This window comes from Vigna unguiculata, chromosome 9 (genome assembly GCF_037176805.1).
Source record: "Vigna unguiculata cultivar grain cowpea cultivar isolate G323 ecotype 2 chromosome 9, ASM3717680v1, whole genome shotgun sequence".
Lineage (NCBI taxonomy): Eukaryota > Viridiplantae > Streptophyta > Magnoliopsida > Fabales > Fabaceae > Vigna > Vigna unguiculata.
The window spans coordinates 32,716,483-32,732,818 of record NC_140800.1 but is presented as its reverse complement, the minus strand read 5'-3'; the positions used below and the strand labels follow the sequence as shown (position 1 = coordinate 32,732,818).

The 16,336-nt window shown below is 35.9% G+C and overlaps 1 protein-coding gene and 1 pseudogene across 4 annotated transcripts; both read right to left on the bottom strand.

Moving 5' to 3' along the window:
- Nucleotides 1-889: 889 nt before the first annotated feature.
- On the bottom strand, nt 890-8,005 carry LOC114164284 (uncharacterized; annotated as a pseudogene). Its single transcript, XR_014984589.1, has 10 exons — nt 7,262-8,005; nt 6,117-6,302; nt 5,914-6,025; nt 5,803-5,833; nt 5,089-5,129; nt 4,909-4,943; nt 4,671-4,823; nt 2,029-4,520; nt 1,411-1,473; nt 890-1,274 (listed from the first exon to the last, which is right to left on the bottom strand). The product of XR_014984589.1 is annotated as an uncharacterized LOC114164284 (transcript).
- Nucleotides 8,006-10,412: 2,407 nt separating this feature from the next.
- On the bottom strand, nt 10,413-14,722 carry LOC114163261 (uncharacterized). Of its 3 annotated transcripts, none has more exons than XM_028047456.2 (8): nt 14,232-14,722; nt 13,456-13,603; nt 13,208-13,358; nt 12,150-12,275; nt 11,979-12,059; nt 11,576-11,768; nt 11,232-11,502; nt 10,413-10,964 (listed from the first exon to the last, which is right to left on the bottom strand). In XM_028047456.2, exons 1-8 carry the CDS (start codon nt 14,430-14,432, stop codon nt 10,696-10,698), a joined length of 1,440 nt encoding a protein of 479 aa, XP_027903257.2. In that variant the 5' UTR covers nt 14,433-14,722; the 3' UTR covers nt 10,413-10,695. The 3 variants fall into 3 exon arrangements, with proteins under 3 accessions (XP_027903257.2, XP_027903256.2, XP_085523107.1); XM_028047455.2 differs by having other exon boundaries at nt 10,413-10,967; nt 14,232-14,720; XM_085666981.1 differs by lacking the exon at nt 14,232-14,722 and adding an exon at nt 13,733-13,840 and having other exon boundaries at nt 10,413-10,967.
- Between the last annotated feature and the right edge of the window lie 1,614 nt (nt 14,723-16,336).

Below are 16,336 nucleotides of genomic sequence, written 5' to 3'. Positions count from 1 at the left end.
TCAGAAATGAATTTTTTAGCCATAGCACAGAGCAAGAGAACCGAGAAAGAGCGAACAATATATCAAACAAAAGGTGAGCGTTAATGAAACAGTGAATATCAAAGGCAATTAACGAACAAGATCAAACACACTAGAAATCAACTCAGAAACATAGGCGAACACATCAAAGCACTGTATTGAAACAATTAGCCAAAGAAACAGCAAAAACCGAACATGAGCACTGTAATTACTTATCGCAAATGAGAACAAAGCTGGATCACTAAACATGAAGAAATGCAAACACATGCATGATTGGCATGAACTAGCACAGTCGACTTGAAAAAGGCAAAGAAGCATGCAAGTTTGAATCACTATCTTAAACAAAAACAAAGATGAACGAAAATCATCAACGAATGAACAAGACAAGTAAAAGGCATGCACAAAACCAAGATCGTCAAGAAAAAGCTTTGGGTACCATCTAAGAGAAATGGAACAAAGAGACAAGAGAAAATACCAATGAATGAATTTGTGTATTATTCACATTACATACACAATCACAAGTACACTGACTTATTTATGAGTTATTTACTACCAGCCTAATAATGTTCACGTTTGTACAATTACATAGAAAACACTTAAACAAATATAAAGAAAGCTCCATAGTATACTAATTATCATCTATTTAACTATAGTATCCCAGTACTAACCTCCGTTGACTAATTTAAATAAGGCGAATTTTTTCATATTTAGTTCTATAAAAACGTTTTAGTATATCATCACTTTTTAGCAAAACATTATTAAAAAAAAACCATTTGGGTTATATTCATTTAGAAAAACCGGGTGAAGTATTAGTTTGAGCTGACAAAAGAACTTAATCTTTACCCTTACAAGGGATTATTATGAACAGAGGGAGAGGAAGAATGATAGTCATTGAGTTATCTACAGTGATGAATATTTCCAAAGACAACACCATACGATGAAATGAACGTTTGGGACACTACAACAAAGAATCCAGCTATGGGGAAAATTTTCCTAGGGAAGGCCTGGTAAATATGAATTATGATTTTCAGTAATGTATTGAAACAGAGCGAACACAATTTATGAATTTACAGCATTTCACCGAACCCCCCACCATCGCGCGCTGAAATTGTTTCTGATTTGGCTTTAGTTGATGCAGACAAAAGCTTGTCCGGGGATGATGGCAAAGTCAATGGCAGTTTCCCGTGGCACTAATGAAACTTTGACTCAAGGCTTGCTTCCCCTAAAAGCTGAAAGAGAAAAGAATGATCTTGACCCTGGATCATACATGAAAAACAAAATGAAGGAATTAATAAGGATCACTATAAGTGAAAAAGGAAAATGTACAATTAAATGGTATTAAGAAGCACTAAAATCAAATTTACAAGTCTTGGTCATGGAATGAAGACTGACCTCTTGTGGTTGGACCAGCACCATCTTGCATCTTGTGAGAACCCTTGCCATCACCTCTGCCTGCTGCATGGCAAAATACATGAGGAATTGGAAAAAGCACAGGTTACTTATTTTCTTTTAATCAGATGTAATATAAACAGCAGCATGAAGAAACTACCATAAAATTACGATAGTATTATCTTTTTTAGTTTGCTTGGGTTCCTTGTTTTAGGTTTTCCTTGTTCCTATGGTTGGTTAGTTCATTTTCAGAAGTTTGACCATGATGTGCTCCATAAATAACTGAACCAGAGACTTCCAGATATTATTATTAAGCACCAAATAAGTAGGCATGGCTAATCAATTACGTTGCAACTATGTGAGGGGATGTAGGCAAGAGTTTCACCACATGGCATAAAGATGAACAAAAGGAGAGCATCTAATGTTTAAGTTTAGTCAAGAATATATTCGGAGAATATATAGTATTAAGAGAAAGGTGAAAAACATTGACAGGTTCCAAACTTTACTGCAATGCATCATCAGGTTTGAAGGAGGAGATTGGGAAAATAAATTAAAAAAGAAGATCAACACGAGATAAGAGCAAAGCAAAGGGGGAATGTACTAGACAAGTATATACTCTACCTAAATTTCTTTCATATCCCTCATGTACTGAATTTTTTGGTTGTCCATAGCTTTTCACATTGAGTGCAGCCTTCCTCAGTAGATTGTCAGCATTCCTTTTATTTGAATTTTTAAGTTCCTCTGCATCATCCTCTCCTTCAGAGAAAACAGATGGGCTAGACCAGCCAGTGGAACCTGTATCGCCCTTGCTCTTCCGAGCAAATTTCAACAGTCTTTTCAAACCTTTGGGTGCATCCTTTTGGTATATCATGGCAGGGGGATTCTCGGCATTTCCCCACTCACAAGAGTCAGGTTCACTACTTTCTTCCTGTAGCATCTGTGACAGAGAATGACGAACACGAGGACTAGATGATCCCACTGGAACAGCATTGGCCAGAGAAGCTGATTGAAATGTGTCATCCTCACATGGCTTGGGCATTAACAAATCCTCTTCTGTGTCCACCCAGGCAGAAGGTGATATGGTTAATTCTTCTTCATTCCTTATATTTAAGGAAGATTCTTCCGTGTATGTTACGACATCACCATCAGTAGGATTTTGGTCTAACTTCTCTGACTCACTGCATTGCAATTGGTTATTTATCTGAGGGTCTGGTACTGTAGCAGCATTCTGATGAATAGGTGTCATCGTATCCCCGTCTGAATGATGACTGACCAAGTCAGAAGCATTGACAACCAACTCACTTTCTCGATCTTCAATAAGTTCTACACTCTCTCTCTGAGATTTTTCCATTTTAGGAGGACCTTTTTTCTTGATAAGATCAGCAGTTCCATGCCCCATCCGAGAACCCTTGCGTAAAAATGGTTTTGATTCCAAAGGCACCACACTGCTTTTCTTGGTTCCCTTATTACTTAAGCTAGTCTTTGAAGGAACGGAGGCTTCTTCAGAAGCTGTCGTCACTTTTGCTTTGACTGCCTTGCTCTTGTTTGGGACAGCTGGCTGCCGCTTCTCCGTCATGCTTCTGAGGCTCTTGGAATTATTGCTGGTCTGAGTTTCTTTGTCGTTTCTCTTCTTCGGCTGAGATCTTTCCTTTTGGGGGCTTGGTTGCGGAACAGATGTAGTTGACACAGGCTTCCGACGTGTTGGGGTAGTGTTGGCAGATGAAATTCCACCACGTGCTTTGGCTGGGGATGTACCAGCTGTCCTGGGTGAAGGTGTTGCTGACCAGGACTTGCGTGTAGCAGGCATGGGTGACGTTCTAGATGATATCCTTTTCGTAGCTGAAGGCTTAGATGTTTCCTTTGGGGAATTTGCAGGTTGAGTTGATTTTCTTTGAGAAGTTTGGGGTAATCTTGAAGCAACCTTTTTACTTGCACTCACATTTTTGGACATTTCAACCTTGCTCTTATCAAGTAGTTGCTGCATTTGTCGGAATTGTGCTTCTTTTTCTACTTTTCCAGCCTTTGCTCCTTTAAGTTTTTGGTCACGTTTTTCCTTATAATGATTGTAAGATCCTCCTCTCTGCTCAAATGAAATATTCTGGTTTCTGCTGGGCTGGGACTTCCCAAATAAAACAGGCTTGCTTTCAACCATTTTTTTAAGAATTTGATTGAACTCTTCTTGCTTTCGTTGATTCCACTCTGCTGATGCTGCTAACTTATTTACAGTTTCATCTTTTACTGCTGGGTTGGTTTCATCTGGATTATCTTCAGTGTACAAACCTACATTTTCCTGTCTTTCTGATTTTTTATCACGATCAATGATCGCATTACTACTGTCAATTTCAGAAACAAAATCAGACACCATTTCTACTTCTGAATTTTTTGAAATCTTGTCATGAACCGCATCATCATTAGAAGTCATTGGAACAGGATCTTCATGAAAATGTTCTGGCTGGTCTTGCACGGAGGTTTCCCCTATACCGGCACTCCATCTTCTCAAGACAGATTTATTTGTACCAACAGAAACATCTGCTAATGACTTCCTCTTCTGAATATCAGTAGTTTGATCACGCTGTTTGCTTTCAAAAAGACTGATGGCATCTTGTACAGTTATCCTCCTTACATCAATTTCTGATTTCTTATAGGATTGCTCAGATACTTCCCCTTCACTATCATTTTCAGAAGCATCTCTAAAAGTATTTGGCCTCTCTCTGCCTGGAAAATAATTGAGACTCTTGATAGTTAATGCGGCAGCTCTGCGGGGTCCAGCTCTTCCTATTTGGACCCTTCGCATTGGAGATGCTGATCTTCTGGGTGTTGCAGATCTTACAAGAGAACGGCTTCTCTCAGCAGATGTTTGATCCTCATCACTAGAGTTAGAAGATTCCTCACTTTCTGTTGAACCGTGTCTCTCAACCTGGGCAGCTTTTGCTGGTGAAACACCATACTTAACTGGTGTATCAGAATGTAATGGTTTGGAACTCTGCAGGCTTTTGATAGTCTTGTTTGCATTGTCTTTTGTCACATCACTTGAGTGCAAGATTGTTTCACTGCTCAGGGGCCCAACATACTGGTTCTTGTGGTTGAGTTCTATAAACTTGCATAAAGAATACCTGACAAGATGAACACAATGCATAGGAAATGTGTTCAACAGCTTAGCAGCAATGTATAAAAGAAAAATAAGCTCAATCTAAAACATGCAACCATAAATACATTCAGAGTGCTTATGATAAACAATTACATAAATCTCTCTGAAAACTTACCCTATGTTAGTGGCCCCAAAATGTTGAGAAAATTTTGCTAGATATGTCAAATCTTCAGGGGAGCATGTAGCACCAGTGGCTTTGTTAAAAGTTTCAGCCAATTTGTCAATCAAAGCTGTTAGTCTTAGATCCATTGCTCGTAACAATTCATTCCTGGCAGTATATTTTCAGAAAGCTTAATAGTGGGTGCAGCCAATCTATATCTGTTAAATGTAATGCAACAGTTACAAGAACATACTTTGAAGCATCGGGTGACACAATGCTAACTTCAGGCTGTTCATATGCAATAAATTGTTAGTAGAAATATAATGGACAATAATGAAGAACAAGATAATTGAAAAAAGTTGTTTTATTAGTAATAGTGTGAATGAATTTGAAAAATGAATCCACTCCAAAGCATTGGAGAAAAAGGAATTACTTTGGAAGCTGGAGCTTCACCATAAGAGCTATAATCACCATCTGTCAAAAGTTGGAAATAGAATTAAAATCAATAGAATTAAAATCAATACAATTTAAGAGAACAATACATAAGAGTCAAGATAGCAATTTATAACAAAAAAAAACTCAGTATCATCTAAAAGAGACATCAGAAACCTGACAAAAACTTAGCCACCAACTCTTCCATGTATTCAGAAAGATTAAATGGAGAATGTCGTTTGATGTACTTAGAGAATTCTAAGTCTGACCACTTAAATTTGGAGATAATATGTTTTATCAACTTCAGGCATTTTGGTAGGACTGAAGGGGTAAAGTTGATAATGTAATGAGCCATCTAATGAAGTCCTCAGTTGGCTAAATGATGGTGTACAAATATCCACAATACCTTGCAGGACTAAGATATACCATATGTGTTACTCAATAAATTCATAAATTTAATTCCATCACAGCTACAGATAGTCATGGCAAGCAAATAGAATTATATATACCACCTTAAACCAGGCCTCACTACACTCTTGTTTTCAGCCTTCATGAATAATACTGGGATTGCAATCTCACAGTATCAATAATTTACACAGAAGCCAATCTCTGTAAGGCCTCTTCAATTGCAATATAGAGAGAGAGAAAAGTTCAATTGCTTGGTAATAGCAGCCAAGAAGCATAACCAAACCATATAGAATTTAGTTAAAATTACCTCTTTCCATTTCGAGATGATCCTGATGGCCCTGGTTTCGGAAGACAAATATTAATCAGAAACTACATAAATCCAATTCCTGTACTAATTAATTTAAAGACTGGGTACCACCTTCCCATATAAAGAAACATGAAATTTCTTTGAATCCTCCAACTGAGACATCTCATCCAGGATACTGCTGATGACATTTATCAAATCTGGTGAACTAACAACATGAAGGAACCTAAGAAGCAAAATAATATTAGAGCTACAAAGGTATTCCTATAAATAAATATAAAAGAAAAAGAAAAAAAAAATGAATCTTTAATAGAAACCTTTTAAGTGTTGCTTTCGAAAACCATTCAGCACCATGCAGATTTTCTGGTAATTCAAGATCGAAGTTTGCATCAAATCCTTCAGCATACAAATCATGTATTGCAGGTAAATGAGGCAACAAATGTTCCAAATGTCCAGCTGCCACTTTATCAGATTGCTTCCCCTTACAGACAAATGCCTCGTACCTATCCCACCACCACAACGAATTAAGTGAATCCAGTAAAAAAGAGTATCACATTCACAGGTGATCAAATTCAATATAAACTACTCAAATGCACAACTGAATCTACTGAAGGAAGAACTCCCCATCAAAGGAAACCATAATGATGTCAATAGATTACATGAATACAATGGTGAGTCTATGACATATTAGAACAATCCTGCTTCAAAGTTGTAAGGACATGTGTCAGACAACAACTACACTAGTATTAAGACAACTCTAAAAGCATTATATTCATTGATAAGATTTCATAACCTTTTATAGGAGAAAAATGTATTCGAAATTTAGGAAAAAAACAGTACAAAATGATGCATTATAACCATTGGTATCATCTATCATCCAGATTTATGTAGTACATCTCTTTGAAGTATAAAAGAAAAAAATAAAAAACTTCGGTTGATGGAGTACTGTTAGGGGTAGAAATTCTCATGATATTTTATTTGATTTTCTGGTTAGGATTCAATCTGGAATTATGGGACAGAATAAGTTCCATTTTCTAATTCTCCAAAGAAAGACATCAGAAACATCGTTTTCTTTTATTAGAGCCCTTTGATCCTTTTTTTTTCTGATTTCTACTCGTCTTTTTTGTGTATTCAACAATAGGAAAACATACATAGACTAATAGTATTAAAAGATCATAAATTTATCAAAGTTTTTATTTCATTATTGTCACATTGTGCAATTGAAGTCCAATTACTGAGAAGGGTTTCTACTTTAAATTGACAAGGGTTTTCCCCTCGAATATAAGAGAAAAACTATAACAGATATGAGAAAGAAGGACAAGAACACCTAAAAGAAGGATAGGAAATTCTTTTAAACAACTTCAAAAAATAATAATACTAAAATAAGTCAGGTGAGAAGTTATTACAAAAACAAAACATTGTCTGAAGCCAAATTCTAACTCCAAAAGGCATCAAAGTTCACCTGTTTTGGTGGGGAAAAATCTGAATTGAAGCATAATCCAAGGTTGCAGTAGCATCTATGGTATTCTCCATTTCAAAAATCAGAGACGAAAAAACAGAAGACCGCAAACCTGAAAGGAAAATATCAATTGGACAAAATACATACTGAAGTTCACTCACAATTTATTCAATACTCTCGCAACTAAATAAATGGAACCAGTGTTAGAGAAACCATCAGCAGCTATCGTCATATATCTACACAACTAAATCACACACTTCACTGTCTAAAAATGTAAAATTTTAAACCATCCGCAACAGCAACACGGAAAAAAAAAACGCAACAATTAAAAATAATACAGAACAAAGGTTGATAAAGACAGAATGTAAATGAAAATAGCTCAAAAAATCTAATGAAACGTCTTATTTTCAAATATGACATTCTGACTATCCTGATGCTCTACTATTTCACATCATCACCGCGAGCAAAAAAAAACAAAAACAAAAAACAAAACACAGATTATCGTTTCTGAAAACGAAAAAAAGAATAACAAACTGCACACAGAAACAAACAAAACAGAAAAAGGTTCAGAAACATAATAAAACGACGCGCAGTTAAATCAAAAAGTAATATCCAGATCGAGCGAGAAAACGAAACAGCTAAATATGCGTGCATTGGAGTCAGATCTAGCACGCCACCTACAATCTCAATCAGAAACAAAACAAAAGGATAAGATAAATCTCAGAAAACGCAAACTGCAGAGAAAGCAGATACTCGAGCGAATCTTGGATTCTTCAAAAATGACCAAAGGGTGGAACCGAGAAAAACCAATGGCAAAAGAAGAAGAAGACAGAGGAGAGGAACGCGTTCGGAACTCTCACCTCTGGCCTTTCGCCTCGTCTAACTACCGTTCGAGATCTGAAAACGCGTTTCGCTGTTTATACCAGAGACAGAGAGATAGTTGGAGACAGAGAAATTCGAAAAGAAAAAAAATGGAAGTGTGAGCGAGAGTGAGTAAGTAAGTGAGGGAAGCGTAGTTGCGTTGAATTTGAATCTGCGAGATGAGCAATGAGTGATGAGCGAAGAATGTAAGAAGAAAGACAAAGTGGTGTGTGGTAGTGTGGTCCGCGAAGGAAACAAAACTACTAATTCTTAACACGCTACTCCATATCAAATATGCTTCTTTTCCACGCGTGCCTCTCACGCTCTCTACCTCTTTTCTTCTCTCGGCTTTTCCTCTCCCTTCTTTCAAAAACAATAAATTAAATGCGTGATTTAACTTTTTTTATTTTGGAATTCTTTTACTTAATTATGATTACGGTGTTGTGGGGGTTTGGGGTGGGTACTCGGGTCAAGTATGTTGTTGCATAATTGCATTGATGGACGAGAATGAGAAGGGATTATTTATTAGTTTTATTTGTAAGTAAAACACTTATCTTTTACCCTTTTATTTGAATGAATTATGGGGTGCGTTATTTTGAAAGGGTAGGTGGAGAAATGAAGTGTGACAAAGATTGGGTTGAGAAATGTGAAAAAAACGACAATTGTGACCCGCAGCGCAACCAAATGCAGAACACGCGTGCGTGCGTTGGGGTTTCCAGATCCACATATACACACGTTCCTCGTCAAATTTGAAATTTGTATCTACTCTCATAAGATAACTTTGTCCATTGTCGGTAATTTACGTTTGTACATCGTGCATGCCCCTCAAAATTCAACTAAATAAAACCCTCTACTTATTTTGGTTCAAAATAGTCAAAAAACAAATTATTTTTAAGATACGGATAAATAATAAATAGGGACAACATATACAAACTCGTCTATATATCCTGTCCCTCTCCGTCTCAGTTGGAAAAAAAAATGGTACGCGCTATCAAGTAGACAAATAGCGAAAGTTCTCTTTTTGCATCTTTTTTATTTGGAGTAAACACCTAATTGGTTAATTCACTCTTTAGAAGATCACCTAATTTAATTTAGTTTTTGTAGAAGTTCCTAAATTATTCTTTGAGATTTGAAACGTAATACACTTTACGTTGGTTAAGGATAGAAAAAATAAACAAAGAAAAGTTTAGACTTACTTTTATTTATCGAATTTTGTATTACGTGTGCGACATGGACATACGACAGCAAGTTGTGATTTATTAATTTAGTTAATCACTCGTTTTTTTCTTATCCGGTTTAAACAAAGAGCGAGCGGGGATATATCATTTTCAAAACCTTTCATATTCTTATTCTATACTCTCACTTTTCCACCGAAAAAGAATATATAGCTCTTTTATTTAATTTGAGCATAAAAGTAAGAACGATTACGACTAAGAAATCATAACCTAATTTTCGTATATGTTGATGTCTTGTCATCATAACACAAAAATTTAGTAAACAAAAGTTCAGTATAGGATCCGCTTGGATGACAAAAGACTGCATGAAGCGCAGGAAACAGATCCAAGATCTGAATCTATAAGCTCTTCTTGAGACTGAGAAATGCACCGATTTTTACAACAAAAAAATTGATTAAATCGTAGCAAGAGAAAACAAAATTATACCAACTTGAATACAGGTACAAATTTAATAATGATAGATGTACAAAAAAGTGTCGGGAGAAGTTTATAACCTGGGCAAGTAATTAATTTTACGGATCTAATTATACTTTTACTATAGTGATTTACAAAATAGCTTGACCTAAATTTAGACAAGCCATAATTTTCTGATGTAAAAATTGAGTACTGGTATTCGTAACAAACGAAATACCTTCGTATGTCACTTCCTATGAAGTGTCGTTCCTTGGCACGAAACCGGGCCATGACTAATGTGGATTCCATTTCATTCCTAACAGTCCATTCAGTGAAAGTGGAAGGCAAAGTTTGTGTGTGTCAGCTTTTCCTAGTTGTGTACTAGCTAGATGGTACTGGTAGCTGGCAGAAAAGAAAACATAGGAAAAAGTAGGATAGAATGGAACACTAAAGTGAATTGATTGGAGTACCAGAAACTTGAGAAGGAAAGGTTGGCAAATCGTAAAGCTACCACTCTACTGATTATTGATTGCTTTTGGACCTTTACCTCTTGTTTGGCATCGCGGCTCTTACAATCCATGTGATGTGCAAATGAATTATGAATCCACTATATGCCACAAAGGGGCAAAAGGAGAAAAAGAAAAAGGGACGGGCAGAGAATAGAGTTACCATAATTCACATACTACATTCCATTGAAGCCGCTCCATTAATGTAAGTTATAGATTACAGCAGAAGCAACATCCGGTGAGTTACCAGCATTTTCATGCATCTCTTACAACTACAGAACAAACTCGCCTAAGGCGTGAATGACAAGGATAAAAAATTAATGATTCAAAGCCACTTATAGTTACATCCCCCGAAAGTTCTCATAGCAGATAAGAACAACCAATTTACCCACTAAGAAAATCCAATAGCAAAACACAGGGCAACAGTAAATTCAATAGCCCGTCAGTTAGACCAAACATGAACTAGTCCATGCCTATTGCCTGTATATATCTCATTACGCTCTTCATCGTAGAACAGAGCAGTAATGTCTTCCAAGGCTTCTGCAACTGTGCTCCTCATCTTGGAGCCATGTTTTCGCTTCCTTGAATTACAACAACCACTTCCTGAAGGATTGCCACTGCAATTGCAATTGTTATCCACTGGAAAGCTGTTGCTTGCTCTTATTTTGGCAAGACACTTGCCAGTTAAAATGTTGCTGACGTTGATGGAACCTGCTGCATAAAAGAAATAAGGCCAGTCGATCACTATCGTATCTTTGATAGGCACCTTAGTAAAACATACACATTGATCCTAGAGACATCGCAAACTATTTGTTCAATACGTGTAACTTTGTAAAAATGTAAAAACATTTAGCTAAAATCAACCCTATGGTCTGATGACCAAGCTACAACTATAAAAATCTCCCCCTTCCATCATAAGGTGCATCACAAAAGGAAATTGGCTAAGTGGACACACAGGAAAAATAATTAAAGAAGTACCATTTCCTTCAGACAGTGAATCATCAGAATCAGCTTTACAATAGGATATGATAAGATCCTGGTCACTGGTTATGTATATATTGTTCGTATTGCAGTCAGGATGCCACAAGAGGTGATCCTCAAACGAAGTTACAAGCTCTCCACGGAAGTTCCACACAGCCACAGTTCGATTTCGAAATGTCAGGAATAATTGATTCTCGTATAAAAAGATAAATGCAGATGGTGTCATAAATTCACTTCTGCAAACCTCTGTCAGCTCAAAAGTCCGCACCTAAAATTATTTAAAAGTCACGTAGCTGGATGTAGAATGTTTACACAACGTAGGTAAAGGTGGAATTACTTACATCAAGAATTTGGAGGTTCTCGTTTTCTTGCTTGACAAGTAGCTTTTCATTGAACTGTTCAATAAAATCTACCTTCTTGTTACGATAAAGGAGATGAGTGAATGACTTCAAAACAGTACCATCTTCTATTGAAAGGATTTTAAGTGGGACATGGCTACTTGCTTTAGCAAAAATCAACAACATGATTCCCGGACTAAAAAATAATCATCAAACAAGACCAAAGGAGCGTTAATAAAGTATGACCACCCAAAGAAACTATAAAATGAAGAAAAATTACATCTTACAAGTTTAATAGCTAATGTTATAGAATTTTAGAAACTTGTGCATGGTCCATAGCGCACTAAATCTATGGAAATGTTTTGTAAAAGAGAAAGTAAATGTAAGCACATCAAGAAAAAATTACCTGATCTTAATCTCTTGGACATTTTTATCAGAAATTGAGTACAGCATTGTGTAGTTTTTGAGGTCAAATACCTTGTATATGCTACAAAATTGAAAAGGCAAGTATCACCATAAAAAAGCCTTCACATATTACATGACCCACACAGAAGTATCAGATCAGCAAATCACTTACCTATCTTGAGCAGAGTACGTTAATACCTTCCCATTTACATCATCAAACTCTACAAAACCTGGCCACTTAAGAGACTCGGATTCGAAAAGAGCAAAGCCAGCATCTGATTTACCCCTCCTTATGTATCTGAGAATGACACAAAATCTTAGCATAGAACAGAATTCAAACCTGGACATCCAACTAGAGCTAGTAACTGCTTTTCTTTTAGTTATTGGGCAACTTGAGCAGGTTTGATCTTTATCTTTCTCTTTTGATAGTGGGGAGCAGGGTTTTAAGCAGTTCAAAGTAGACCCTGGCTGCTGTAGCAGAGCAGTTAGTATAGCGGTTGTAGCAGACTGAATAGCAAATATGCAAAGATTACCAGCACTGTGTTGATTCCAAAAAGCCCTCTGAACAGAGAGGTTAGGGCTTTGGGCAAATACTTTTGGGACTGTGATTTCCAGAAAAAAAAAAAAAAAAAAAAAAAAAAAAATCTACATGGTGTACTAGCAGTAAAATGATAAAGAAAAAGACTTGGATTCAGAAGATCACGATTGATGATTCCTATCCAGATAAAGAAAGGTAGAGAGAAGATGGAGAAGGAAAACAGAATGTATAGCTGGAAAATGGAGAGGGTTGCGGGAAACAAAATGGGTCAACAGAATCAAGCTAGATTGCTGGCACGGGAGACTAGAAGCAAGAAATAACTTAACGAGGGTATTTTCCCCTTTGAAGGATGATGCACAACTACAACCCCAAAAATACCCCCGTTGACAATATCAAAACACAAACATTTTAAAGATTTCATTAAAATCTCGGAGTTGTTCCCAGTTCACCACCAAGATTGTAATCATTATTCCACTCTGGGATAGCAGCTGTGATGGCTGCACCACTAAACCTAGACATTACAGTCTCATTGTAATGACTAAGGGGCACTTTGGCACCATAGCAGCACAATTGACAACCTACACATTATATTAACTGCATAAAAGATTTCAGAATACTTTCTCTCTATCCTGCTTTAGTGTTTTTGTGGCCAACAGCTATGAGACGCTACAAAAACAAAAAACAATACGTACTCAATCCTTGTGCTTCTGCATTTCAAAGAACTGTAACCGTCTGAAGCGTATACAGAAACTGTGATAAGTGAATCGTTATTTTTGTTATAAAACAGACTTCTTATAACTTCATCGGGACTGACATTCAAAAAGCATATCCTTTGATTGGTCTCTGCATCAAACAATTGACACACGTCACGCATACATATATCCATTTTAAAGTTGCAAAAGAAAGTTTAGCACGAACATATTTCAGATGTTAATACTACCTCTGCTAAATGCTGCACAAACACCTGATTGTGCAAGAGCAAAAACAATATCGCGTGCTGCTACAATCTCAATAATCTTTGACCTTTTTCTCAGAAACGGTAACACCATGGTCGAAGGACCTTTGGGATCATGTGTATCATATTCCTCCTGTAAACAAAACCATCAGACATATTACACCGAATGCAGGGAAAATGGGAATACGTAAGTAAAGTACATATCTAACTATCAAAACAGGAGGAACGGAAGACTCTTCGACATCAATGATTTACAACCTACCACACCCGAGCATGGGGAATGACATAAACAAAAACGCCACACCACTTTTCTATTCCAATTATCTCATGTTTCAAGCTAAAGTATCGAGAATGCAATCAAGCAGCGGGGTAAGACTAGTGGTCTAGTCCTTACCATCTGTTAAACCACCAAATACACACCAAAAGAGTTACTGAAAAAACAAAAACAAAAACCATGTTATCCACAGTAAGCCGAGTCATTCTGTATCCAACATACAAACCTTCAATCCACCAGTAGCATACAGGCCTTGAATTCTTACAAATTACCAACAACAGCACATGATTCTGCTTAATTGTTTAAAGACTGTGACTTAAAAAGTATGGTAAAGGCACTATACAACACTGTTGCACGAATTTAAAATCGGATCCAGTAAGAAATTTTACACGCCGCAACCCTAACCAAATATTCCATTCATGGTCATAGGATTCGGGCACCAACTTTTGAAAAGTGAATAGAATAACAAAGGTTAGGGAAATGGGACCTGCAAGCGAATATTCCGGAATCTCTCCTGAGCATCGCTCATGGTGAACGCGCGATCACGCTTGGAGCTAATTTCGCGTCTCTGGAGTTTCTTGACGCTGTTGACGAAGCCATCCGCTGCACGCGGCCTCTTCTTGGCAGCGACGATCCTTCGACCGCAGCAAGGTCGAGGGCTCACAGTAATTCTCCTGCCACCTTCCATTCCCTCAGAGGAGAAGCTGCTGCATCTGCTGCTACCTCAGCTCAATCCAACCCTAACTCTTCGCTCCCCCGTAACAGGAACCACCGAAATTAGGGTTTCGTGAATCGGTGGGGAGCAACGATGAGAGGTATGTGTTATACGATGAGTGTCTCAGTGAAGAAGAATAGAAATGGAGTCAAGGTGTTCAACGGGCGTCGATCCCGTTTCAAAAATCCGAATTTGGATTCTCTCTCCCTTCACTCTCACATCTATGAGTAAATTAAAATAGAGAGATGTCCTTTGAATGTCTTCTATGATTTTTTAATCGTCATTATAACCTTGCTCTTCTTTTCTTTTTCTTTTTTTCTCCATGTGTTTATTATATTTAATTTCTTTTTATATTTCAATTAATTTTATTGGAGTTTCATGCGATTTTATATATTTGAATTTTGACATTTTATGTCATGGAGAAGGTTTTTTTTCAAGTTGTGTTTAGGTAACGAACTATCATAAAATGAACAAAAGAATTATTTCAATCAAAGATTTAAAAAATAAATAAATTTTATCGTTGTTAAAGATGCATCTCTTTGTATTTGTATAAATGATAGATTTTGAAAATTTTATGGAGTTATAGGGGGTTAACGCACTATTTATATTAGAATATTTTGTAATTAAACTATTACGATACATCAATGATTGAAATATAATAAATATTAGATCGAAAAGGATAATAGATAAGAGTAGTGTTTTTTTTTTCATGTAGATGGTATTTTCTTTATCGTAAAGTTTGTTATGGTTTAAGAGAAGAAAAAAGTGATGGAGGGAGATCTTTGGATTTTTTTTTTCTTTTGCTAATTAACATTCATACAGTAAAGTCTTGATTTTTGTCACAAAGATTAATCGTATCTTAAAGTGGTGAGAATCTATAACTTAAATTTGATGCAGCACAATGAAAATTCTTTAGTCATCGTAATAATAATAATAAAGAAGTTAATAAAGATGGATAAAAACGTATCAAAGGTTTGGCTAAACTACCATGGTCATTTTTCTTACAAATGTGTGGTAAAGATAGTGACAACTCTTACTTATGTGCACTAGAGATGGCAAACAAACCCGTCCCCGTGGGTATTGTCCGAATCCGTCCCCGTTTTGACGGGAATCCCCGCATTGACTGGGTATGGGTATGGGTATGGGGAATCCCTGATTTTTTCAATTGGGTATGGGGATGGGGATGAATATATCCCCGCCATAATATCCGTCCCCGCCATATCCTCATTCTCATTTAAATTATTAGAATATTTACAATTAATTAAGTAACCCTATATATATATATATATAGGGTTACTTAATTAATTGTAAATATTTTAATAATTTAAATGAGAATGATTTTTATTTTTTATTTCTTCTAAATATTTGGTTTGTCATGAAACTCATTTCGCATCTCCAATATATTTTTTATTTTATCACAACCTTTATGTAATTATGTTAAAATGATGTATGTCAATTAAAAAAAATTATGTCTAACATTTGAATATTTCTATTATTTTTTAATATTTTTTTATTGTATATTTTCCTTTCACATGAATATTTAATACTCTCAATTTAAGTGTTTAATAGCATAAACATTTCATTTACTAGGTAATATAAAAAAAAATTCTTTACTTATTATTATTAATTTTTGTTTCATTTGAAAAACTCTTTTGTTTCGCTAAAACAATTTTTGTTATTTATCAACCATTGAGTATATATGTTGATATTTGAAAAGTTTTCTTAGATCTCTAAGATGTTTTTCGTCTTATCATACCCTTAATTATACATTTGTTTTTCTTTGTGCAATTCCTTCCAATAATCTCCAAATTATTTATAAGACACACATTTGTTAATTTTTTAATATTTTTATTTTTGTTTAATTTCATCATATAGAA

Coding starts and splice junctions, on each gene's coding strand:
- LOC114163261 (XM_028047455.2), bottom strand. CDS start 14,432: ATGGAAGGTGGCAGGAGAATTACTGTGAGCCCTCGACCTTGCTGCGGT. Junction 13,604..14,231: donor TCCGGAATATTCGCTTGCAG/GTCCCATTTCCC, acceptor TTTTGTTTACAG/GAGGAATATGATACACATGA. Junction 12,276..13,207: donor TGCAGAAGCACAAGGATTGA/GTACGTATTGTT, acceptor TGTCATTCTCAG/ATACATAAGGAGGGGTAAAT.